This window comes from Melanotaenia boesemani, chromosome 10, assembly GCF_017639745.1.
Source record: "Melanotaenia boesemani isolate fMelBoe1 chromosome 10, fMelBoe1.pri, whole genome shotgun sequence".
NCBI classification, from domain to species: domain Eukaryota; kingdom Metazoa; phylum Chordata; class Actinopteri; order Atheriniformes; family Melanotaeniidae; genus Melanotaenia; species Melanotaenia boesemani.
In genome coordinates, this window is record NC_055691.1 from 9,841,033 (window position 1) to 9,868,494 (window position 27,462).

Consider the following 27,462-nt stretch of genomic DNA (forward strand, 5'->3'; position numbering starts at 1 on the left):
ATAAATTTGACTTGATTAGGAGGGGGATGAAGTTTGGTTCTGACAGCCCCACAAGGAAATCTCATCTACTTAAATCGTGTGTGACACTTCAAACCTGAATATGAATGTGTTGGAAGATGGTTGAACACTGTCAGGAGAGTTCAGAGCGTTACACGAAGTCACACAGCAGCAACCACCAGAAAGGAAATATGTCATAAAGAATTATTGATCCAGTCCCCACTGTGCTGCATTTTTCCAGGAAAAAAAGAAACATGCAGCGATTTTATTGAACATCTGATGCAGAAACGGAGTCAGTTCTGTCATTTGTTTAAGTAGTCTCCAGGAATAGCTCTCCAGGATCCTTGAAGGACTTTCCAGGAATAGCTTTATTCCATTGTCTGATGCAGGGAAGTATCCTCCCGAAACCCAGGACCTCAATGTTACTGAAGCAGTATGGGATCATCTGGACAGAGAACCATCCGGTTTTGGGGAGGATCTGACCCTGCATCAGACCTGTTGAGGTCTTGGTTCTGGGGAGGATCCCTCCCTCTATCAGACCTGTTTTCACTGATTTTCAGTCCAGTTCTTGAGTCATGTGACATACCTCAGCCTTTTTTCCCTGTTTCCCTTCCTTAAGAACGGCTTCTTGACAGCCCCGTTTCCATGGAGACCATTTCTGATGAGGCTTCAGCCAACAGTCGCTGAAGGTTCAGATACATCTCTCAGGTCCTGGTTCAGGAATTTGCAGGATTTGTTCCTATTTCTTCAGGACATCACTCACAGATCCTGTTTATCTGCTGTAGATAGTTTTTTAGTCCCGACTCTTCTGTTGACCTCCAGATCCACCAAGTTTCCAGCTGAGAGCTCCTTGAGAATCACATTGTTGCTGCTAAAATCCTGTTTTCCATCCGTCAGATTGTCTGATCTTTGGATTGTTCTTGCAGCTTTTGGGTCTTGTGCATTTCTACAGAAATCTATAGTAGAAGTTTAAATAGACAGGTTTTAGACTGGATTTTTGGTTAAAATTATATGTTTTTTTCCTCCCAGAAATGTGCTGGAGATGTTTTTTGGCCTGTGGCCGTTTTTAGTTTTACATCCTATTTTCTGTCTGTTTTGAAATATTTGCGAGATATGATATTTGCTAATGAACACCGGCTCATCCCTTGAGTTAGGAGCCTTTTTAGGCTTGAATGAATCATAGATCTGAGTTGATTGTCTTAAGATAATTGGGGGGGGGGGAATGTCCATATAAAACCAATGAAAGACCAGGAGAACTGTTCATCAAGATCACTTTAAAGTCAAATATGAAAAAATGAGGACTGGATCAAAAAATCTGGCTTCATGCATCACTTTAACACAGTGCTCCAGTTCTTTTTAAATATTGCTTTTCCATCTCTGTAATGAATGTTTTCTGTCTGTTTGCCTTTTTTCTGTGCAAAAACTGAAACTCTGTGGTTTAAATGGGGTTAGTTAAAGGGAGGTTTTCAAGTCTGTTCCAATCATATGAAAAGAGCATCTCAAACAATCCAGGAAGCATGTAATTTTCTCATGAGCAGCTTTTCCTGCCACTGGTGTGTAAAAGCACCAGAGTTTAATAAAGATGTTTTAACAAACTGGGTTTAGAGTCGTGATAATTGACCTGCTGTAATATTCGGAGGTAAATCATGTGTAGTTGCTTTGTGTGACGCTGTAAACGTGACCTTTAACCCCAAACTCCAACCAGCCTCTTGCAATTTCAACTCACAGGTGGGTTTTTGCTAAATGTGCTGGAAGACGGTTGTTCCTCATCATGCATGACGGGCGGGAAGCACAGGATGGGTTGTGATTTAAGCCTCCATCACGGTTAAATGGACAGTGGGTCCAGAGTCTCAGTGGGTTTGTGTCTTCATTAAAGGATCAAACTTGAGCTGAAACATTCCCCCTACCCTCCCCCACCCCCTTCAGACCTGTACAAATGAAGATGGTTCACATGAAGAAAGGAGCGCTTGGTGTTGGACATGAACAGCTGAGTTGCTTCTGTTCTCGCCTTCTTTCCAGTGCAGCGTGAAGTCAGAGTCAAACAGCTTCCAGTGTGAAGCCCCGCCCCCTCCTGACCTCGCAGCACCTCACTGGAGGATTTTCTGCCGCGTGTCAGGCAGTTTCAGGGCCACCAGGCCGCCGCACACCAGCGCAGCAAAGGACAGCAGGATGGGGATGGCTTTGGTGATGCCCACGAAGCTGGCGAAGATGGAGCTGCCCAGGATGGCCGCCAGCTTACACAGAGCATTCAACACGCCGAACGCTGTCGCCCTGAAACAGAAGCAAGATGGTGGAGGACCACATGACTGAGACGGGGCTTTTTCCTCACAATGACACATCATCAAACAAAAATACAATCACTACTGATAAAATAGGCCTAAAATGACAAAAATGGATCAGAAGTAAAGACATTAGCTTCATATATCAACTGTTTGGAGTTACAGCCTCACAGTCTTTTCCTCCATTATTTCCACTCCATGTCCACTAAGATCATTGTGCATTGAACAAATACTGAGCAGAAATACAGAAGTTGTGTGAATAATTAAGCTCACCTCTTATAAAATTAAGTTCACCTCATATATATATATATATATATATATATATATATAGCCATCATCAAATTTATTCATACCGTTCCATTAAATAAGAGGCAACAGTCACCTGAATAACAAGAAACTGAAAAAGGTAATAATAATTTTAAAAAAATCTATATTTTTATTTAGTAAAATAACACATTGCTTTGGAATTGTGATTGTAAATAAAAAAAAAAAAAAAAACTGTCCTTGAAAAATTAGACCATTTTGCTGATTAGCAGTGGAGCAAAATACCTGTCAACAGGTGCAGAAGTCGGAGAGTTACAGAAAACACCTGATTGCAATGATTGCCTCACAGGTTTGTTCAACAAAATATAAGCTTATGGATCCCACCATGCTTGTTTGCTTGGTTTTTAAAAAAAAACAAAAAAAACACAGGGCTTGAGCCCAAGTAGCCACCCCCTAACCCCGCCTCTGGTGGTAACATGATGCCGAGGAAGAAAGACATCAGCATTGATCTTAGACAAGATTTATTCAAGACAGCTGCCAATCTTCCCATTAGTGGACTTCCTATCTATCATGAAATTTTAGAAATTCTGGTGTGAGGAAACCAGTTCTCAGCTAAACAGACAGGAAACCAGTTTCCAGTCTCCATATTGACCTCATACAATCCACCTTTTACCAGAGTTTCAGTGTCTAGACAACATGTCCTAGACATAAAAACCCAGTTTACTTTTTGGAATGATGATTGATGAAGGATTTATAATTCGTGTTACTAACCAGGTATCCAGGCAGCTGCTGCAGCATATCAGAGCGGTTGGTGGTCTGATGTTGCTTTAGCTTAAACTGTTTACACTTCATCACTCACTTTAACCCTTTAATGTTGTATGGACATATTTAATACATACAGTTTCTGAGACTTTTTTTAAAAATCACTTTATGGTAAAAACTTTGCAAAAAATAAATAAATAAATAAATACCTGTTGTACACATTCTGACACTTGTTTTCTGCCCCCTGGTGGTTACTTTTTGTATTACAATAATTTTGACACGACAGTAAATATACAAAAATTACTTTTGGTATCTATTCTTCATTTTTAAAAAAGCCAAATAGAGACTTCAGATTTTAAAAAAAAGTATTGTTGGGTTGGGCATTAAAGGGTTAAGGAAGCTGGACTCATTTTTTGGTGTGTTAGAAATAAGATTTTGTGAAGTTTTTCTTCCAATTTATCAATTCCACATAACCTCCTGTTTCTGGAATTGTACTTACAGCAAACTCTGATTTATTGGGTTAATTTAATTTCTACTAACATCATTCCAGCTCACTGAGCTGACTCAAGTAAATGAAAACGTCATTATTTTGAGGCAATAATTCTCTTAGTGAAGCCAGTCTGTTAGATTTTACAGTGCTGTGCCTCATTTGAAGAACTTTGTGCTTCTTTTTGTTTCTCACATTTAATTTATTTAAATGACTGAATTTTTATCAGGCAGATAAAGTTTGTGCAGTAAAGTTTCTTGAATATTTGTCTCTTGCAGTGCGTCTTCATTCAGAAATAAACTGAGGAGGAATCCAGAGAAAACAAATGAGTGTGTCACCTTTTTGAAGCCGGGTAAAGCTCCACGGTCACCACCTCGATGCCGTTCCATGCCGCCGCACTGACAGCACAGAACAGACATTGCAGAGCGATGATTGCTGATTGGCTGAAGCTCAGGAAGAGGAGGAAGGAGCAGCCAGCAGAAATGAGCATGGATCCACCTGAGGAAACCGAAGAGAATCTGTAGTCCTTCAGTACAGAAAAGCAATTCAGTCAATCACTGCAGCAAACATCCAGACATCACCTATGATCTTCACCCTGCCAATCTTCTCCACAAAGAGCGCTGAGATGATGTTGCCTGGCAACACAGCCAGGCTGCCCAGGAAGCTGACCAGGTAGATGAGAACATCATTCTCCTCCACTGTGTCCAGGTGGCAGCCATGCTTGTTGTGCTCAAAGGTGGTGTTCTCCATCCTACAGTCGATGAACTTCTCCTCCCACAGGTCTGCAGAAAGCAGGAGAGAGTCAGCAGAACATTGGGGTCCCTCAAAGCTCTGTAACGGGCCTCTTTACATCCGAAGCTTATATCAGTGACCTGCCTTCAGTCTGTTCTGAAGCTAAGAGACAAATAATGCAGCTCTCTCTTTGTGGAGCAGGAAGATCAGAACAAACATTTATAAACATAATATTTTTGCAATATCAATAAAACTTTTAAAAAACCTGCAATCACTTAAAAAGACAACGAAAGCCAGATAATTCCTTCAGCTGGTGGAAACTGTTGAGGTACTTTTTCATTAATCCATTTTTAACATTAAAACCTGGTTGATGGCTGCTAATTGACTGAAATATTTTAAACAATGGATTGTTTGCTTACCATAAAGCACATTAAAAATATGCCGTGGAAATAGATAATTTCCCAGAAATGTTCTAAAATCCAAGAAAAACTTTAATGTGTAATTTAACAAACTCAAATCCAAAGAAAACATTTTAAGCATCTTCACTGACCAGCTTTTCTCTGTTAAGAAAGCATGAACAACAAGTTTTAAGCCCTAAAAACATGTTACAGAGAAAAATAAAGACTGGAAAGTGTCTATAATATCTAGTAACATGGTTCTGTAAGATTTTCCAACCAGTAGAATAACTGGTGTAAGGTGAGGGTGTCAGGATTGGGTAAAAAAGCAGCATCCACCAAAGGTTTAGTTTTCCCAAGCAAGGATGGGTCGTGATTCAACACTTTGGTCCAAACTCCAACAAATAATCACCAATAAGTTAAAAAACATTTTCAGATTACAGATTGTAAAGAACTTTTGGACTTTCAACATCCACAGAGCAGAACATTGTACTAAAATCTTAAATTCAGCAGGAATGGACTAAGATTCCTCTGAAAATCTGCAGCATTGAGTATCACCAATTCCCTAAAACCATCAAAAAGTCTCATTAAAAGGAAGCTGAAGAAAGACGATGGAAACATGAGTCTTATTTTTACTCATTGCACTGCAACAAATTCTACGTTTGTTTCTGCTTTCCACAAAGAATTTGACTAGTGAAGACACTGAAAATGATTAATTTTGGACGTGGTAAGATTTAATAACAACTTACTAATTTAAGTTTTAGGAAAATTCAAATACTTTTAGAAAACTAACCGACCTTTCTGGAACTGCAACTTTTAGCTTGGCTGAACTGATGGCGTATAAATGGATGATCGAGGTGAGGGATGATAATTAAATAGTGGAGTTTGTAGTGGAAACAATATATATTCAAATATTTTGTAGGCTATAAAATGCAACCTGCAGGCTGTGAGGACAGTAATGTTTGAACTATTTCAACACTAATATTTTGACTGCAAAAGTATTTTCTTTCTTCTATTTCTTCTATTATTAACTTGTTTTCAGCAGTTTTTGTCAGACAGTTTCTTCATAAACTGGAAAGATTTTCTCTCATTGCTTCACAGCTCAGGAAACCCACTGGAGTGACAAGCTTCACATTAATATTTGAAAGGAAAACTATTATCTTTTTTAAAAATGATGATAATCATGTAGGCAAAGTCTGTTTTATCTTCTTTAAAGGTGAGAAAGAAGATTTTAGAGAATAGCTGGAAGTTTTCCAGATAATCCGGAGGTTTTAGAAGCTGTTTTAAAATATTTGAAGTCCTTATGGGTCAGTCTGTCTGTCCTAAAAGATTTAACTCATAATTTTCTGAAATAGTTTTAACCCACTGGTACAGCTCTGATGATGGAGCAGGTTTTTAACTCGCCATCACAGCAAACCTGCCTGAAAGCCTTCAGTCCCTTTGACCAAAGTGTAGATTTTATGTTAGAAACATGCAACTCCTGTTTTGTGTAGCGAGCTGCGACTCCTCCCATGGCCGCTCCTGCTGAACCCACCTGTGTTGTAGAAGATAGTGGAGCGGATGGTGCAGTTCTCAAACACTGTGTCTGTGGACCTGATGTCCTCAAAGCGACAGTCTTCAAACAGAGAGTCCTCAAACTTCACTGACTTCATCTCTAAACTGATGAACCTATGAGGATGGGATGGACACAGAGACCAACAGACAGGCACAACGAAGGCCTTTCTCAGTGTCGAACTCTGACTTGTGTTCTTGGGAGTTCAAACTCCAGATACTCAAACCTGAAACGGGTCTGCTCTGAAGTGAACTGTACTAGACTGAAAACAAAGTCTACTTTTGCAATTTTACTGTCTGTTTCGGGTTTTCTGCACAAACAACAGACACTGGTTGCAGTGTTTGAAACCATCTGGACATTTTCTGGATATTCCCAGGTTTTTGTTTTTAGGTCTGTTGTGAAAACGTGTTTTAAAACAATCGAGAAAATGTGAGAATAGACCAGGGATGACTGACTCCAGACCTCTTGGGCCAGTGTCCTGCAGATTTTAGATGTTTCCCTGCTGCAACACAGCAGAGTTATTAAGACGAGTTATTGTTTTAACTATCTGTCCAGGGACAGCAGGTGGAAATTAGCAGCTTTGCTAGAGCCTGGCACCAAACATGTCTCCCTTTGAGGTCAATAGATTGCTGTGCATGTCCCTGTCAAATAAATAAATTCACACTGACCCAAGACATGTGGAGATGGTAATCCCTGGTAAAGACAAATCTAGCAGCTGTTCTGTGTTTTGTGCCATCTAGCGGCGCTGCCATTACTGCAGTGGTGAGTCCTAATTACCTTGTATTTGCTAGCACCTGCTGGCATGAACAGCAGCATGGATAGCTGGACTGAGAACATTAGACAGTGGTTTACAGTTATCAGTAAAGGTATCTAATCTGGAGTTCTCAACGTTATTCTATTTTTCATATTAGTTAGACATCAGTGCAAAAATCTAAACTCTGATTCATCTGACAGAAACTTTTTTTAATAGCAAACCAAACCAAACGATGGTGAGAATTAGCCGCCCTATCAAACCTGAGTCCTATTCTGGTGGGAATGCACCCAAAATCTAGCATTTCCCCAAATAACTTACTAAGGGGCTTATTAAGATTTGATGTTATTTATCTTAATTACATAACAGCATGTCACTTCTCCTCTGCTCTGATTGGACACTGTTCTGGCCTGATTTTTACACACTGCCACCAGTGAAAGGACGGCATTAATCACATGTTGTCTCATGACCTGAGAATACGTCAGCGCAGCAGGCTTGAACAGAACCCGATCACGTCCCCAAGAACACAAGTGCAGAAGAAGATGCAGGTTGAGAAAAGGCTTTCAGAAAACACGAACGGACTTCTACTGCTGCAGAATGGACAGAATGGACCTGGGTGGGGTAAATGCAACACGCACCGCTTCATGTATGAGCAGCGTGTTGGGCTGAGAATGGTGGCATCTCCATGGAAACACAGTACATTTTACTACAATCGTACTGTTTATGTTGAAGTGAAAGTTAGAACCCATTCTGTCTGTTCCATTCTGCAAATAGCATAGAAGTCTGATAATATACAGCAGTGGAGCGAACTGTATATCTGCTCTGAGAACCAGAAGATTTCTCCACCGTTCTGCAACAGAGCTTGTAGAAACCTGAAATCACACCTGTAAACATGGGAATGAGGTATGAATGTTTGAAAGTAAACTGCAAGCAACAAACTGAATAGAAACATCAGATACTGGTGAGCACTGATGTCCTGAACTCGTATTTAAACACTTAAATATCATGAAAACATTTCCACACTCGGCTGCAGTGCATTGATAAACACTTTTTTTTTTCAAAAACAAAAAGATGACGATATAGAAATGACACCAAAAAAACGCAGAAACTTCTTTTTTATAACATTGATGTGTTGGTTCTCAGTAGATTACCGCTGCTCCTAAATTAGCTGCTCCTAAATACTCTAAGGCCCTTTTCAGAACTGAGATATGAAACATTAATTCTTTAATAATCTGTTATGGTGACAACATTCAGACATTCAGTCAGACATTGGTCACATTTGTGTTTGTCACAAAACCTTCTGATATACCTCTAAAACTGACACAGAAACGCTATATTAATAAAGTATGTTGTAATATATTTGTCTTTAAGTCATAGTTTCCTCACAAAAACCTGCCCAAAGAGAGATTTTAATGGCCTGCTGTTTCCAGACTGACCAAACATGCAGCTTCCAGGTAACTGAGCATCATTCAGCACTGCACACCTGTTGGAGATTTTGCACCTTGTCACAATAAAAGTATAAATAAATATGACCCCTCTGTTTATGTTCATACCCCTCTGCAGCCGATGCAGCTTAGGATGACTGGCTGACTCCAAGATAAAGTGTGTTACAGTAATCCAGCCGGAAGGTGATGAAGGGATGAATTAGTCTCAAAGTGCAGAGCAGTTAAATATAATTTTGCTAAGCGAGTTGACAAAGTTTAATTTGGCGATCTAGTTTAAAATCTCTGTCCAATTTAAAATCCAAATTAATATCAGTTGGTTGTAAATAGCTAGACAAGGGGCCCAGATCAACTGAGGAGGAACCACTGGAGCCATTTGGCTCTATAGCCTCCATCTTTTGTTTCCTAAACTCATCATGATACCTTGATGTCGTGGAGGCATGACACAACAAGCGTAAGAGAAAAAAGATCATTCTCTTTTAGGGGTAGATATATCTGGCTATCATCAGCATAGAAATGGAAAGATTCACTATGCTTTCTCAGGATGGACCCTAAAGGAAGTAAATATGGCAAAAACAAGAAGGGCCCCAAAACGGAGCCCTGTGGAACCCCATAGGAGCTGTAACAGATTTACTGACACACATGGTTCTACCCACCATATAGGACCTTAACCAGTCTAATGAGTTCTGGAGCCTCGACAACAGGATCTTGTGGTCCACTGTGTCAAATGCAGCTGTTAAGTCAAGCAGGACCAGAACCACATAATCTCCACCATCAGTAGCCATGGTGGCTACAGAGGATCATTAACAAATCATTAATAAAGTTGATTCCGTGCTATGCAGGGATCTGAAGCCAGACTGGAAGACATCACGTGATATGATCTCCATTATTCTGCATTTTCCCAAATAAATAAAGGATGAGGCTGATGCAGCTCTTTGTAGATAAGAGTAAGGAGACCTCCAGGAAATAAGGTTCATAATCACTGATGTAAAGCAGTTGGTTTCATCAGGAACTCTGATTTTAATTGCACAGTTATGAGTGCAGCTATTAGTGGGAGATAAACGTCACGTGACTTTACTTGGAGACAGTCCTCATCCTTACCTTTGGGCTGTTCCCTCAGACGTGAAGACAATGCCTTCACTTGCTGTCTGATTAATTAAAGTCTAAAAGGGGCTTTAGAGGAAAGAGGCATCAATAAAAAAAATCAGCATATCTCACTAGTTTCACCCACGTGGAGGGTAAACCTCTGATGTGTTTACAGATCTAAACAAACACTGCGTGTTGGTTTCAGAGATGAGATGACTGATAAAGTCTAATGACAACACTTTGACAGTGGTGAAGTCTTACTGATGCTCCTCTGAAGCTACCTTCTTAAGAAGAAACACATACTTCATCTTCTGCTGTAAATCCAGACAAAAAAAAAAAAAGAAGAAACTAAAATAAACTCTCAACTGAGTCTTACTTGTCTCGGATGTACTCTCCTTCTTTATGGATCTGATTCTCCAGCGAAAAGTTAAAATGGAAGTTCTCCACCCGTTCTCGGTGGAACATCTGAGCAGGAAGAAAACATGAAGTTAAACAGCTTGTTTCATCTTATTGCATCTCTGTAGGAACATGAGGTTATGTGGGGCTTTCATGGATGAATCAGGTGAGACTCCTCAGTGTTTACTGTGTTGTTGGCCTCACCTTCACCTTGGACTCATACTCCTTGTACTGCAGGTGTTTGATCATGTCGGGGAACCACACAGACAGACCATAGTAGCTGTGATAATGTGACAGAAACAACATGTCAGCAATAAAACAACATACAGCAACAGCAGCTCTTCATCACAGACTGAAGATGAGCCCTCTCTGTGGGGACCAACAGTCTTAGACCATGGTTCTCAAACTGTGGTGCTTGTACCACCGGTGGTACTCCCACTCTCCCTAGTAGTACGTTGAATAATTTTCCAATATCAGTCAACTAATATTGTAAATTTTTGTAAATTTTTTATCATCAAATTTGGTTTTCTATGGTCTATTATTGTAAAGAAAAAAAAAAAAAAAAAAAAAAAAAAGAGAGAGAGAGTTTCAGATCTGAACTATAAAACTGGATTTTCTCTTGCTGAGGTAACTTCAGGGTTAAACCGGGTTTTCCAAACTCTGACACTGGTTCACTGTGTATCAGGGTAATTCACCATGGTAACTTAACAGCTGATCTGCTCTGGATCAGGTTGTGTTCTATGGACAAGAAGCAGAGTACAGAGAACTGGTCGGTCAGTTTGTGAAATGGTGCGGTGACAATCATCTCATCTTGAATACCAAGAAAACAAAGGAGATGATTGTTGACTTCAGGAGGAACAAGAACACACATAGAAGTGTTTCCATCATGGGAGAGGAGGTGGAGGTGGTGGAGGAATACAAGTACCTTGGAGTTCAGCTGGACAACAGACTTGAGTGGAAAAGCAACACTGAGTACATTTACAAGAAAGGTCAGAGCAGACTCTACTTCTTAAGGAAGCTGAGATCTTTTAACGTCTGCACCAAAATGTTGCAAATGTTCTACAGGTCTGTTGTTGAAAGTGCAATCAGCTTTGCAGCAATCTGCTGGGGCAGCGGCATCAGAACCAGAGACTTGAAAAGAATTAACAAATTGATCAAGAAAGCCGGTTCTGTGCTTGGAGTAACTCTGGAGCCGCTGGAGTTGATCATCAAAAAAAGAATTCTGTACAAGCTGACGAAGATAATGGAAGATCCTTCACACCCTCTACACAACGCCGTGACGAAACAACAGAGTGTGTTCAGTGGGAGGCTTGTTCAAGTCCGATGCAAGACAGAGAGATACAGAAGATCCTTCCTTCCAGCAGCTATCAGGCTGAAGAACAAAGCCCTTAATTAATTAATGTGATTGTTTAAAAAAAAAAAAAAAAAAAAAAAAATACTACTACTACAATATTGAATTTCCCTTTGGGATTAATAAAGTATTTTTCATTTCATTTCATTCATTCTGGATAAGAGATCAATGAGTATAAAAGCACCACCTCCTGCCAAATCAGATAACTTGGAAAATTGTCTGCCCAATCTTATAACTTCCTGTTTATGTTGGTATGCAGATCGTGAGAGGAGGCTTAGGAGAGAGAGTTTTTAGGGACAGCAGAGCTACAGAACCATCAATTTAGGCTGGTGCCATCTCGGTGAGGCTTTAATACACCAACACAACACCTGCTCACACAGGGGTGTTGAGCCCCAAAAGGACTGAATAGAAAATATAAAGGAAAGAAAGGAACTGAAAACACTCTGCCCTATATGTCTGGAAACAGAGTGATCAGAGTCAAGTTCGTTGATATTATATCATGAATTAATATAGTATAATCTGACGATTTTACACATAGTAGACAATTTTCTGCCAACCTTAGCTGCAGCAACAGTGTTGCTTTTTGTCTGGATGATGTGTTTAAATTCTTCATATCTCCTCAAGAATAACTGTCTGCTCCTCCACGGTGAAGTAGGCTGCACTGCAGAGTTTCTCCATGTTTGTCATTGGTTGGATGCTAACAAAAGCTTCATAGTACCACTTTTCAGGATCCTGAATGTCTGGGTAAGTCAACCCAGGTAACGGACAGATATCCTAATAAGCGGTTCAAAGTTTAAATGTCAGTTCTGGTGATAAACTCCTTTTATGGTCATAGCTGCCACAACTCAATAATATTTTTCTTCTGGGACTAGTCTACCTCTGTCTGAAGTCTGATGGAAAAGTTTAAATCTCTTTTACTATATTTCAGTGCTAGTCATAAAGGTGGTAGTTGGAGATATTTTCTGAGATGGTACTTGAAGTAAAAGAGAAAATTCAGAAATCTGTAGCCAAATAAAGTTTTAAAACATCATTTTTAGACTTTATGGACAGAAACTGTAGGTGTAAATGGTGAACTAACCTGAAAGCCATGCAGAACCAGATGATGGCCATGAAGAGAGTAGCGAACCTGAGCTCTGCAGACAGCAGAGATGCCATGTTTCTCAGCACCTGAGACAAATAAACTGCATTATTAAAAAGTTTTCTACCTTTGACTTTAAACCCTTCTCAGCTACAAGGACATCTTCTCTTGTCAAGCAGCATCACAATTAAACCAGACTTCCTTCCACTTTGATAATTGAGAACTAAACCTGAAATTAAGCTAGGTGATGAGTTTCTGTTCAAATGTATACAAATTTTCACCCTGATTTAAAATAAAATCTGTTTATAAACAAAATTCACAAATTCTAGTCAGGATTTCTACCACAGCTCTGAAAGTGTCCTCATCAAAGAACATCAATCTAAACTCAGACCATCCTATTAGACCGACTGGAAAATTAGGTGGGAATGTCCAGACTAGTTCTGAACTGGTTTGAAAGAAAAGAGCTACTTTAAATCAATTGGTAACTACAGATATACTCAAACAAAAATGACATGGAGTTCCCCAAAGGCTCCATGTTGGACCACCTGTTGTTCAGCATCTACATGCTCCTACTAGTTCAGGTCATGGAAACAACACAAATAGCTGATCATAATTATGCTGACGACACTCAGCTCTATATTACTATCTCACCCAGGGCACAAATCTCCACGGGGACTTTGATTTTGAAAATGACTGGAAGCGTTTACACTGCTTCCATGCTTGATTTCCTGTCTGGTCCTATCTGGACTGCTGAGTTCGATGCGCATGTTTAGCGGAGACCAGCGACAAGGGCTTCTGGGATGCCTCTGACACGCACTGCGGCACACCATGTGTGAACAATACCATTGACTAAAATGACTGTGAATAGCTTGCAGAGGCCACGGCGCAGCCGTAACACAGCACACACACAGTGGAAACTGGCCTTTAGTATGATCAATAAAAACGCAATGTTTTTTGTAATCTTGACTACTGGTTTTGCTAAAAAAGATCACTGAGACAATTGCAACTAATCCGGAATGCTGCTGCCTGTGTCCTCACAAAGACCAGAGAAAGGGAACATATCACTCCAGGTCTCACTTTCCTACACTAGCTTACTGAAAGAAAGAATGGATTTTGAAATGTTTCTGCTGGTGTACAAGACCTGAATGGTTCTGGTCTAGAATATAGATCAATTATGTGGACACCATATGAGCCACAGAGACTTCAAAGCTCATCTGGGTCCAGTTTGCTTTCCACCCCAAAAGTTCAAACTAAACATTTAGTTTTTCTGCTCCTGGAACAAACTGCTGGAAAACCTAAAACTGATCCAAACCTGAGTTCTGTAAAATGTGGTATGAAAACTCTATTTGCTGCTACTTTAAATGAGCTTTTCTTTTTCTTTCTGAATATATTTTCTCACATATGTACATTGACAGTGACGATGATGATGATGATGATGTATTTCCTGTTGTCTGTCTGTATCATATGTACAGTACCTCTCTCTATGTTTCATTGTCTGTTTCTCTCTATTTTAGTTTGTTCTGTTTTTATTTAATATCTTTTATTCTCCTTAATTTGTCTTGATTCTTTTATTTAATAATTTTTCCTACAATGCATTTAACTTTTTGTGAAAAACACATAAAACATAAAATGTGTCATAACTAGGGATGGTCCGATCCGATCCACTGGATCGGTATCGGGTCCGATCCAGGTCAAAATGACTGGATCGGGCATCGGATTTTTTTATTAGAACCCGTCCGATCCGATCCATAAGCCCAAACTATCTTTGGGGGGGAAAAAAAGTCATACATCTTAACTTGACTTTGCGCGACCTGCCGTAACAAAGGGGAGCTGCCCGTTACCATGGTTGCCATGTGCCTGTTTTCCTCACGTGAGCAGCAGAAGCCAGCAGATCTGTCGTCATGTCTGCTGTGTGGAGTTACTTTGTGTTAACGGAGGAGAAAAGTAAAACAGCCGAATGTAACATTTGTAAAACTAGTGTCTCAAGGGGTGGAAGCACAGTCGGACATTTTAACACAACGAACTTAATAAAGCACCTGAAGAAGCATCATGGAAAGGAGTACGCAGAGTTTTTACATGCGAGTGCAAAGAAAAGCGAACCGCGACAACCATCATTGCAGGAAACACTACAGGTTTACAATGTCATTGATGCATAAGGTGATTTTTCTTTTGACTGGGATTATTTTATTCAATTTAAATATTTGCACTAAGTTGCACTTTTACTTCAAACATTTGAATGGGGCAGCTAGGTCTGTTGTGTTTACAAATGCTGCTATATCAGATGTGAGCTTATAAGTTTTAATAAAGCCACAGCAGTTGCACATGACTTCAGTTGTCACATATTTTCTTTCTTTCTCTAGGGGACCAAAAGAGTTGTTGTACAGTGAATTAGGTGTTTTTTAGATGTCAGTATCAAACAAATTACATCCACGACATATTGTAAACAGCGTTTAGAGTGACAAAAAGAATCGGATCGGTATCGGCCGATCCTCAAAGCTGCAGTATCGGTATCGGATGTGAAAAAGTGGTATCGAGCCATCCCTAGTCATAACTAAACCTGCCTTGCCTAAATGTATTGATTAGCAGCACCTAGCTGCTGCTAAAGCTCTTAAATAATGAAGGGTGGACACAGTGTTTTACACCTTCTTCTGCATTTATGCTTAGTTTCTGTTCAGTACGTAATGAGTAATATGTCAAATCTTGAGCTTTACTTTGAATCATTTTAAGACCTGGTGAAGACCAGATGATTCTTATATCTTAATATGTAAAACATAAACTTTACTGTACATGGAGATTTCTGCAAAGACCACATGTAGCAAGGAAAATTATGTCAGGACCAACTTTCTTTTCTCCAAACAGCACCTGGGAATGTTTATACAGTTCATGAGAAATAAAGAAGGCCTGGGTGGATTTTCAGCAGGTTTATTTTGATTGATCAAAACAGAGATGTCGAACTCACTGAGGACTGTGTGAATGATGCTGCAGTCAGAAACAGTTTACGTGACTACATACCAGTTTACAGAGTGTGAATGAGCGCACGGCCCATCGCTGCACAGGTGTTCCTGTGGCGCTCTGGATCTCAATGAACTCGTCCTCGGCCGTCTTCGGAGCCTTGATGTGAGTCACCTGAGACGCACAAGAAGAGGGACGTCCTAAAGTTTCTCTGAACAGAATCCAGATCCAACAATTTATTTCTTCCCTGCACTTGTCTTTAACACAAACTTTCTCTGGTCTGGTCCACATTTATCACCAGGTTCACCAGATGGACGTGTATTACTGAGGCTCTGACCTTCAGACTGCCAAGACCCAGCATTAAAGAGACAAACTGAGCTTTAAGTCAGGAAATACAGCCATTTAGTACAGAGAGACCAAACTACAAGGATTCAGAAGTAATGGGACACTTCATTTATTCAGTTTTGATTATTAATCAGATTTTAATAATTAACATGGCTGATTCTGTAGTTAAAAACCTGTAACTAACATACTGGTTCTGGTGGAAAAATACACAGTATTAACAGCGCTCTGTTACCTTCAGCATCTCAAGCACAAAAAGATGAACATCACAGATTCATGTATCTAAAAATAAAATATTTTGACTCCCAAATGAGTTGCTCGTCATCTCACCTGTCAGGTAGGAACTAGGTCAGCTGAGAGAAAACTGTTTGAAGCTGAGCTCGGGTATTATAAATAAAAATATGACGTTTGTGTTCTCAGCAATGTTAACATAGCAGCTTTGAGGAGGGAGTGTGTTTGATTATGTGCAGGGGCCTCGTTTATTCAGATCATTTCGCACAGCGTGAGGAAAAACATGCTTGGTGGTGTTTTTGTTATACTCAGGATTACTTTAGGATTTGTTGCTGTATATCAGGGGTTGAGGATTCATGTTTGCTGGCTGCAGTCTATGTGTGCATGTAGATACTAAATGTGACTGATATCATTTGCAAGACGTCACATTCCCCTTCTCAATATAAATATTCTGAAAGTTTAACCTTTAAAACTCCAAGACATTTTTTTTTTTGGTCTTCCTGTATTTTTTTTTATATCATTTATTCTAATATTTACCTAAGATCCTCACAAAACCAACTCCAACTCAGCTGGGTTTTGGTTTAAATAGATGTTGAACCTGCTAAATGAATTCTATTAAAGCCAGTGCTGCATATCATAGTGTATAAAGATGCTGGTTTTATTCTGGAGTACTCACAGTAAAGACTTTTTCTGGCTGCCCCTTGGCTCTCCAGTTGGTGTCATGGACCTGCTTCAGGATCATCCACGCCTCATCGTGTTTGGCGTTCTGCTCCACAAACACAAACATGGACAGAATGTAAAACATGCAGTTGCTGTCAGAACCAAATCCACTCAGAGAGATGTATGCAGCTGCTTTCTCTGTGTCACAATGAGGCTTCTCACCTCCAGCAGGAAGCGCGGACTCTCAGGCATGAAGGTGAGTCCAACCAGGGAGGCGATGGCAGGAAGAGCTGCGACGAGGACGAACATCCGCCAGCTGTGGAACTGAAACTCTGTGCCCATACTGAAGCCCCAGCCTGCAAACACACACACACAAACACATTAGACATATTTGACCCTCTGAGTTTACCGTAATAGTATGCACTCAGTGCTGAGACTTTCAGGATTATAAACCAAGTATTAACTTGTTTATGTAACATGAATGAAACATAACAGGAGCATGCAGCAAAGTTCATAATGCACCTGCACTGACTAAATAAGTTCTAAGCTGCTATTTGTGAAAAGACATTTACAAATATTACTTCTATTTTGGTTTGTTTTGATTTTAAAAGTGCAGATTATTAAAAAAAATAGAAGAAATCTAAAGAAAAATAATAAACATATGAAATGAAAATGATTCATTTCACATATTTGCCTGCATCTTTATATTACATAGAGGATGTTCGGTTCAGTTTGACCTGGCAGTCAAAGCACAGGTTGGGAACATGTCACAGGGGGGAGCTACAGCAGGAGTCAGTTCAAGAGATTGACAGGTCATAGAATGACGAGGACTGAAACTGAAACATCTTTCCAGATCTGCATGGATCACCAGTATCACCACACCAGTTAGAAGTCAATTTTAAAGTAGTTTCCAAATTATTCATCCTTTAAAAAATAACATCTGGCTGCACATCTCTAGAAGAGCTTTTGTGCCGGTGGAAGTACAAAAACTGTGTTTATCTTCTTCTATCTTCTCCTTTTCAGACATTTTGTCTTGTCCCTTTTCTTTTGTAAATGTTTGTTTTAGTTGTGTCCAACATAAAGGAATTTTATGTTATGTTTTATGTTTAGGTCTGTTTACTTTAAGCATCTGAGGACAAGTTTAGTCCCAAAACTGGATCAGTTCCTGTCAGACGGTAAGAGGATTTATGACAGTTGTTGTACCGTATCTGGGGATAATTCCCCAAGCCATGAAGGAAGCGTAGATCCCACCGATCATCCAGAACATGCAGAGCCACGACAGATGTTCTCCTCTTTTGTCCATCTGAAGGAACTCGGAGAAATACGAGTACACGATCGGCACCGTGCCGCCAATACTGAGAACAGAGAGGGAGTTGTTGTCACTGCCATTTGTTCTTTATTAAGGTATAGTACAAGTAAATAAAACATAAAAAATACAGACAAGAAAGTGGAAAACTGAAAGGGTGCAGGCAGAAGCTGGGAGCTTACAAAGCGCCCCGCCCCCCACTGTAAAAATATTAAAACAAGAGTAACATTACACAGAGAAAAGATTAACATCACCACCATTTAAAATTAAAATGAACTATTATCATCCACAACACGATCATTAAAATTTCATTTGTCATAATTTATTATTTTTGTCTTTTCTTTACTTTCTTTTAAATGTTTTCAAAAATTTCATGGTAGAGCTTGTTGTTATGTTCCAGTGTTTGACTCCAGAGACACAAACACAGTGAATCTTTGTGTTTCTGACCAGGTTTGCTAAACATAATATTTCTTTGAGCTCATGACACTTTTCCCTTTTTTAAACAGCCTCTGCACAGAAGAGATATTGATTATTATTTATTCATAATTTGAATTGTGTTGTAAACTCCTAGACCATTTCAATGTGTGTAATTGGATAGTGAGTTTGTTGGTTCACTATATATATATATATATATATATATATATATATATATATATACATTTATTATAGTAAGTTTTCTTTTTACAAGTATTCTTTATACAGCAACTGTTATTTTTTTCTTTTCTCTGTGATTAATTTGTTATTTTTTTATTCGAAATAAATATCAATCAATCAATCAAAACCATTGATCATCCATTTATAGTAACATAATTTACAGTAAATATAAACTTTTTATTTGCTTTGTCAGTATTATCAACATAAATCTACTCCAATCTTGAATTTATATGGTTTATGGCGTTTCTGACATTTCCAGTAAAACACATTCTGTTTCAGGATTGTGTTTTAATCCAATCTGCATAAACAAAAACAGGCAAATGATCACTCACGTCAATATATAATAAGACCAGCTGTTACATGCTCTTCAATGATATTAATTAAGATAATATCAATAAGCGTAGTATAATTTGTAGTTATCGTGCTAGGGTACGTTATGAAGGGGTACAGTCCCACACAAAACATCGACTTTATGAGCTCAGTTATTTGTTTTTGACTGTGAGGATTTTAAAGATCCATTTTTTAGTCTTCTCAAATAGAAAATAACTTATTATTACTTGAACTTGAATGTTTCAAACCCTATAAACACAACTTCTAATGACATTTTTAGTATTTTTGTAGTTATTTTCACAATAACACATTCCATAACATTTTCATTATTGATATCTGATGTTACCTGTTGTTGCTGTAAAGGGGCCGAAAACATTTCTTTTGTTGCTGTAAAAACTCGTCCACCTGCATCAGAGTCACAAGTTCTTCCTCCTGTTTGGTGGCATATTTTGTGCTGCTCCAGCTCTCATGCTACTTCACATAATGACGTTTTGAGATTAACTAAATCTTTAAATGAAGAATAAATCCACCGAGTTTGGCAAATATATACTATTTATTTCAGATCCACAAGGACAACACTTTCATTTTATTTTTAGGAGTGAATAAATCTTTAATAAACAGTTTCTTTCTTAAATAGGTCAAGTTATTTCCTTTATTTCTGATATATTTTTATTTCACCCCTGAATTTGTCAGAGCAGCAGAGAACCTGCATCCCTCTGAGGTGAGCGGTGTTGTGCTGCAAACTGTTCTCAGATCAGTTTGTGACCTTGTTTTTGAGTCAGCGCAACTCCCTGCAGACCAAAGTTATTCTGAGAGGAACTCTGCTGCATCACTGCAATCCAACACCCACCCAGCTGCACACAGCCCAGTCAAAGGCAACATTAAGGCCTAAAATCAGCCTCTGATAAGAGCCATGCAGCAGAAGTCTGGAGAAAACTTCACTTAAAGCATGCAGCTACATGAAGGGTTAATATTAAAGATTATTTGGTGATAAAATTAGGAAACTAATCTTTAGAAGAGATACAACAGTTGATAGTTATTTTTAACCTTAAGAAACTTATTAAGAATATTTGTTTTTGTTTTCTGTGTTCCAGTGTATAGAATACTGCATGTTTTGGGTTTGTTTGGGTCAAACCAAACAAAGCAAGCTACATTTGTTTAGAACATATTCCTGAAAACTTTGACAATATTACATACATTTCTAGGAATAAATTATTCTCTGTTACCCGATGCCAGACAGCAGCCTGAAGAAGAGGAAGAAGCCATAACCCTGAGCGAAGGAGGATAGGAAGGCAAAGACGCAGTTTATAGCCAAGGCCACGATCAGACAACGCCGACGGCCCACTTTGTCTGCCAGACCCCCCCACAGGAACGCCCCCACCATCATGCCCAGGAAGACCACCAGACCTGCACAGAGAAGAGGGGAAAAGGACACAAAATGACTCTGAATCCTTCATAAAGACAAATCATTAACCCTTAAAACCCCAGGACATTTCTTGCTATTTTTGGTCCACCGTTTTTCTTTTTTTTAAAAAATACACATAGAAGCTGGAGCTTTTAATCCCAGTCAGCATCAGACATGATGTTTCCAGCCTCCGCTGTCAGATTATGAGGCTAAAATGATGTAAAATGAATGAATGAACTTTGTAGAAATAACACACAGATCAACAGTGACCAAGCCTTTTCTCATCTGCACATCATTCTCTCAAGTCTTGGCTTTCAGAAGAAAAAATATTGGCATTGAAACAAATACAGAACAGAAACTATTTCGATGTTTCCACTTTTTCCTCATTTCCAGTTATTTCTGCTACTATTTACCTGCTATCCTCACTAAACCAACTCCAGCTCAGCTGCTTTGTGGGGCCACTGTGCATCAAAAATGTCTTCTTGGCTTTATTCCAGCCATAGAGGAGCATTATTTTTCTTCTTTTCATCTTTTCAGACACACATAGAACTTTCTGCTCACTGGTTGATCTTTGGCACCTCCTGATTGGACATTACCGTCAATCTAAGCTCTCTGATTGGTGGAAAGTTTCTCTTAGCAACATAGTAGTGATAGTGATCTTTTTATGATGAAAATGTGATAAATAATGCTGTTGTTATGGATCATTGTGGATTTACCAGATAGAGTCTCTGAATAAACTACATTTATTGGCTGGATTGTAAACCTCCTGTAAAGCACTAAGGTTCCGAGACTCCAGAATGGAGCCAGAATTGGAACAAGAAGAGAGCCTAAAAGCGATATTAGAGATGAGGTGAGAAGCCCGGTCATTCTAGGGGAACTCGCTGAGTGGACCCGCTGCTCCTCCACATCCAGAGGAGCCAGATGTGGTGGCTCGAGCATCAGGTTAGGATGCCTCCTGGACGCCTCCCTGGTGAGATGTTGAAGGTAGTTCCTTCCCAGGACGAGGCCTGGAATACACTGGAGGCATTACATAACTCAGATGGCCTGGGAACGCCTCAGGATTCCCCTGGATGAGCTAGAAGAAGTGGCTGGGGAGAGAGAAGTTTGGGTTTCTCTGCTTAAGCTGCTGCTCACGTGACCAACTTCAGATAAGCAGTGGAAAATGGAAGGACTTGTATTCTGTTTGGGTGTAAATAGTTGAGTCTTTGAGATTCTCCCCAACATGTTAGGATCACTGCTCCCTGGTCTGAGCATAGATCATCTGTACTGCAGGTATCTCATGCTGCCCCTGCAGGAGGCTCTCATGTTGAATAGGTTTGTAAATGACTTGACTTGTAAGCTACTCCAGCGGAGGATCTGCCATCATGCTGGCTGCTGTGCCGGTAGAGAAGGAAGGAATGTGTGTATTTTTAAAGCTGTAGTAATACTGCAGGCGTACCTGCCGTGGATTTACTGGCTGATTTTGGTTTTTATTTTTCTGCATCATCCTGACTCGCCTTAATTAGACCACACAAACCTCCTGCAGCTTTTCACTTCAAAGACAAAACGCAGCAATCCAGCTTTCAAATGCACTTTATTACCATTTCTCATCTTGTCAGAGTCGAGCTGACTCGAGTGTTAAAGTCTGAGTCACGTCAGCACACTCAGCTCTTTCTGAAATTTCCAGACCTCTCTGAGCCAAGATCAACCATGACAGGTGCCAGAGACCGGCTCGCCCACAACACCACACCCTGGTGTGTGCAGATGGCCGTGCAACGAGGGGGGTGTGTTAACGGTGACTCATCACGAGTTATAAAACCTGCTCTACGAGACGGAGCTACACGATGAGGTCAAGCTCTTTCCAAGGTCAGGATGGGACGCATCGATCAGTCCAACTGCTGAGTCACAAAGCAAACACACACTCCTCACCAAGCCGGGGTGTGAGGCAGGAAAAGTAAGTTAAAGTAAGGATGATTTATCCTAGTGGTGAATGCCCTGCAGAGTTTCTGTTTGATGGAAGAGGAGGAAATTAAGTTTCTAATGAAAGAAAAAAGTTCCTGAATTGTCAGATTATTAACAGTGACAGTAAACTCATTGCAGGGAGATTCTTCCTGTTTAAAAAGAATCAAGTGCACCACAAATTGTTAAATTTGTGTGCCTAAATCGCCTGACACCCTCAGATCAGGTAACTACTGTACGAGGGATTTCAGACTCCTATTACACTTCGAAGAGCTTCACAGTTTCATGGTGTGTTTAGGTTCTGGTAGAAAGCTGAGTTATCTGGATTTTTATCTGACGTTCTTTGCCAGTAATTTTAGCATGGGATTAACGTGAGATATATAATCTTTATCTTTTTTTTATTTTATTTATTTTTAATAAAATATTACTAAGTTTGGGTTTTTCACCTTCTTGTATGATGTCAGAATTGATCTAAAATGCTCTATAACCTTTACAGGTGAACTTCATTTGGGCTTAGTATAATTTTATATACTAATATATATTTTTGAAAGTCGCATTTACCACTGTTGTACATTTAAAACAGTGCTTAAGTATTTATTGCGCAACATGCTGTTCTCTAACTATGAATGGATGAATGGACTACTGTTCTGGTTCAATGACAGTTTTATGTAAACAGTCCTGTTCATCATACTGTTCACATTTTGACATCAAGACCACACTTAATACATGACAAAGATATACATGGTTTAAAAATCCTATATTATATAAATGCAATCTTATTGAATCAATGTTCACTCCATACATACAACCAGTATGAGTCACTGGTTGCTATGGTGATTCCCGCCTTTTTCCAGAAACATGGGGTGAGGGAACACCACTAGAAACACAGCTTCACCATCTAAAAACTATAGCAGAATATTTACTGGAAACACAAATAGTCTTTGTTTTGTTTTAGACTGTTTTATTACAAGTTAAACTGATCTCTCACCTTAAAATCTGAAGTGTAGAAACAAGATTAAAGAAGTCTATTTTAAAATTTTAATTAAGAAAAGCATGACAGTAGCATAAAACTAAATATTTTACAGAGTTGAATTCAGATTGTGGAACACTTCAGCTGGAAAAACTTTCACTACAATTGTGAAATTTAAGCAATGACTGAATAACTTGATAAATATAGAAATGCTGATTCTGTAAGAAAAGGTGTAACCTACTGTCATGTGTTCAAACTATCAACGATGTTTCTGTAGAAACCTAGAAACCAACGTCTGAGCCGAAAAGATCCTAGAAGTTTTTCCTCACTGGTTTCCGTAAAATCCCCACATTATCTAAACACTTTCACCAGTTTCTTTTCTTATGAACATCTTAATATAATTTCTACCAGCACTTTTAACACATCATACCCAGTCAAGTTTAACTATTTTTTTAAGCTGTGGGATGAATTATACATAATTTTTTTAAATGATCTTTGAAGGAATGATGCTGGTGTTGTGGTTTGGATTTATGATCACTCCTTGTATTATCTGCTTTCACCTCTGGAGCTCGTGCTGTGAGGTCAGTCACATGACGACAGAATGTAAACAGCAGCAACAAACACAACATTCCAACAACACCGTCTATTTGCATCATCTCACTGGAGGCTGCCGTTGTTTCCGTGCAGAAACCACAGAGCGGTGATTCAGCAGGTATCTGCAGAGATGCGGGGATAAACTTTCTGCTCATGCAATCTGAACTGCATCCACCCACTCTGACATAACTTACCTCTTATCTTGCTTTTCTGTCTGGCTGATAAATGCTCGGGCTGTTTTTCCTGACTAGAATAGTTTGAAGATCTTTTTTAATTTAAACTAATTTCTGAAATAATGTTTCCAATGTGAATGGGTACATTCTTTGGGGTACATTTGTAATTCCACAGTTAAGGAAGATATGCCTTTTATAGCATTTGAGTGCTTGAACTCTGATCCCACACACTGTTGGGAAGCCATGTGCTCCTCTGTCCCCTCCTCCTCCTCCTAAACGCAGCATTCAGGAGTCAGTAAGATCAACTGAGACTCAGTAAATTATGCAGCACACTGTGGACTTGTAGACACGAAATCATTAATCAATAAATGCGTGGAAAGATCTGGCATCATCAAACCGTAGAGCAATCATTAACTACGAAGTGGCTGAAAGCAGTGCTGCAGAAAGTCTGACTGTAAACACAAACCAGGAACTGACTGCAGATCAGATCTATCATGTTAATCGGATCTCCTGCTCATAGAAACTCTTCTCTTAATGATTTCATTTTAAACTGTCAAGTTGCTATTAGTTTTCATCAGACAAGATGTAGGGATGGTTTTGCAACTGATAAAGATTTTTTCTTCATTTTCCATCATCACATCCTCTTTCTGCTTCCATTTCTCTACCTTCCTTTCCCATCACATTTTTCCCTCCTTTCCTCCATCATCTCTCCCTCTCCTCTTCTTCTTCCTCCTCTCCAACTAACACAGAGTATTTAAGAAACCAATATATATAAAACACACATATTTGATCTCCATCTCTGACAGTATGGAGAAATACACACCAACACAGCAGCTGCAGTAATATTTACAACAACCAGCCGAGTCACTGCTTTCTGCTCACAGCTCATTAGCTAATTAGACTGCAGGAGGGACGACTACGCTTGACGAAGCTTTCAGGTGTTAATCACATCAGAGTAATTCTAAGTGTGCATACATGATTGGATAATTTCTCATAGGATGTAAAAAGTGTTTGATGGTATTTGTGATAATAGGACTGATTAACCTCACCGTCAAGCCCAGTTCAACATGACGACTCAGCATCTTACAGATGTAACCGTTGAATTTTTAACAGTTATTAAATATCATCCAGGTTGCACACAACTGCTGTAACAATAGGATTCGTGACCCAAGTTCAGGAAAATGATGTGTTCACTGACACATTTTCAGGAAAATTATGCATTCACTGACTCCAGGCCAGGAAAATCATGCATTCGCTGACTCATGTTTAGGAAAATTATGCATTTGCTGTTTCATGTTTCGGAAAATTATACATTCCCTGACTCTTGCTAAGAAATACATGCATTAACTGACTTTGTGTGTGTGTGTTTGTGTGTGTGAGGAGTGATGATGAGGAGATGTATAGATGAAGATGAGCTGGAAACATCCCAGGAGATAAAGGAGCTCAGGTGTGATGCAGTTTTTACATGAAAGCAAAAACCATCATTATCAGAACCACACTTCTGTTAAAGACCAACCAGAGAGAAATAATGCACATCATTGATGCACAAACAAAAACTCTTCTGCAAGTCCATGAAGGTCTTACCCAGCATGCCTTTCTCTGCGTTGGACAGACACAGATCTTTCTCTGCAGACGGTAGAACGAATGCCACCACAAAACACTCTACGCCATCGGCCATCAGAGCCAAACCCAACACTATGAAGAGCGTCCACTGGAACTTCCCGTGGCCACAGTCCTCCATGATGTCCTCATACTGCTCCGATAACTCCTCCAGTTCAGAGACTGAGCTGCCAGCTGCTCGAGCTTTGGCCCTGGAACGCCACATCAATGAAGATTAATGATCAATCACTTTCACACTGGATATTTATAATTCTGCTGGTTGAAAGATTAATGAACATTTTGTTGAAAACACAGCAAGTGGAAGAATTAACATTTAGAAAAATAGAAACCTCAAAAATGATGGAAACACCACTCTTAGAGGATTTCCATTCAGCTGGTTTATCTTGGAAAAAATAAACAAAACATAAATAAATAAATGATAGAAAATTAAATAAAATAACTAAATAAAATCCACCAAGGATTTAATTTAATAAAATTTTTAGAAGATGCTGCTTAGTTATATTTGTTATCATTATTACTTTGATGTGAGATAATGACCGAGTATTTTTTAATTAAATATTTATTAATATATTAATTGTATCATGTAATGCTCTTTCTGCTGCTTTTGTGTATGAAAAGTGTTGTAGACATAAATTTTGATGTGATTTGAATTGATATTATTCGGCGGTTGAGAAATAACTGCTGACTCATGTTGTTTTAACCTTTTCAGGTCAGACAAGATGCATGAAGTATTTTTTAAAAATAGATTAAAATGAAAATCTGCAGGTAAAAAATAACATTTTATTTTTAACTTTGTCTAGTTTTAGCTGTTTCCATTCACCTTTACTTTTTCTTTTCACCGCTTCAACATCATTACATAACATAATCAGACTGCTGTGTTAGTGAGACTCTGATGGGTCTCACCCCTCTGGAAAATGCTAATGGTTTAGTCCAGAACCTGCTCTGATGCTGATGAAGGGTGCTGGACAACAGGGCAATCAGCTCATTGGACCAAAGAGAGATGAAGGATAACAATCTGACGAAGATGAACAAAGATATTTTTCTGTTTGAAGAGGTTTGATGTTTTTTACATGCCTAGCTAATTTGAGACTCATGATGTTGATATATAAAGGAGTATTGTGTTTAGTTAGATTTGCAACCTTTGAGCGAGTCAGCTGCAGCTTCATCATCAGCACCATCTGCTCATGTTACAGAAGAAAAGCTGAGATCAGAGAGCAGACTTAGAAAGACGTGTTTATATTAAAATGATATCTGCTCCCAGATTCATGCATTAATAACACATGACCTGTTTGAGGAGTTGTGGTTTTACAGCATCAGAAAGTGCTGCACAGCATCTTAGGTAAACCGAGTGTAAAGAGGAGGCTGATGATTAAAACCAAAAAGAAGAGTGTTGCAGTCTGCAACCATTTCCAGGTGAAGTAACTGTAAGACATGCAGTTTCTCACCGTGCAGCTCTCTGAGCAGCCTTCACCTCGTCAGGATGCGGGATCCCCTGATACTCTCCTTCGTACATCTGATCCTCTTCATCATGTCCTTCAGTCGCATCGCTTGCTGCATCCTCATCCTGAGGAGGGTAGTCTGCCTGGTATCCGTACCCGTCCTGGCCACCACCCTCTCCATAAGTCCCATAGCTGTCCCCACCTCCCTGGTGGTATATGTTGTTCTGGTAGTGATCTGTCATTCTGGTTTACCAGCCCCGCTAGGCTACTGCTCAG

General features: G+C 39.3%; 1 protein-coding gene across 1 annotated transcript; it reads right to left on the reverse strand.

The window, feature by feature from the left end:
- Positions 1–711: 711 nt before the first annotated feature.
- LOC121647294 (synaptic vesicle glycoprotein 2B-like) lies at positions 712–27,428 on the reverse strand. The gene is made up of 14 exons (XM_041996595.1): positions 27,193–27,428; positions 25,712–25,938; positions 20,274–20,454; positions 17,961–18,112; positions 16,980–17,113; positions 16,774–16,863; positions 15,585–15,698; positions 12,573–12,661; positions 10,348–10,423; positions 10,124–10,212; positions 6,451–6,584; positions 4,371–4,571; positions 4,128–4,287; positions 712–2,268 (listed from the first exon to the last, which is right to left on the reverse strand). The coding sequence occupies exons 1-14, from the start codon at positions 27,426–27,428 to the stop codon at positions 2,085–2,087; spliced, it is 2,067 nt and encodes a 688-aa protein (XP_041852529.1). The 3' UTR covers positions 712–2,084.
- Positions 27,429–27,462: the final 34 nt, after the last annotated feature.

Excerpts from the sequence above, each read along its gene's own strand:
- LOC121647294 (XM_041996595.1), bottom strand. The coding sequence starts at position 27,428 with ATGACAGATCACTACCAGAACAACATATACCACCAGGGAGGTGGGGAC. Across the intron at positions 10,424-12,572 it reads TGGTTCTGCATGGCTTTCAG|CTACTATGGTCTGTCTGTGT; the intron begins GTTAGTTCACCA and ends ACATTATCACAG. Across the intron at positions 10,213-10,347 it reads AGTATGAGTCCAAGGTGAAG|ATGTTCCACCGAGAACGGGT; the intron begins GTGAGGCCAACA and ends CTTCCTGCTCAG.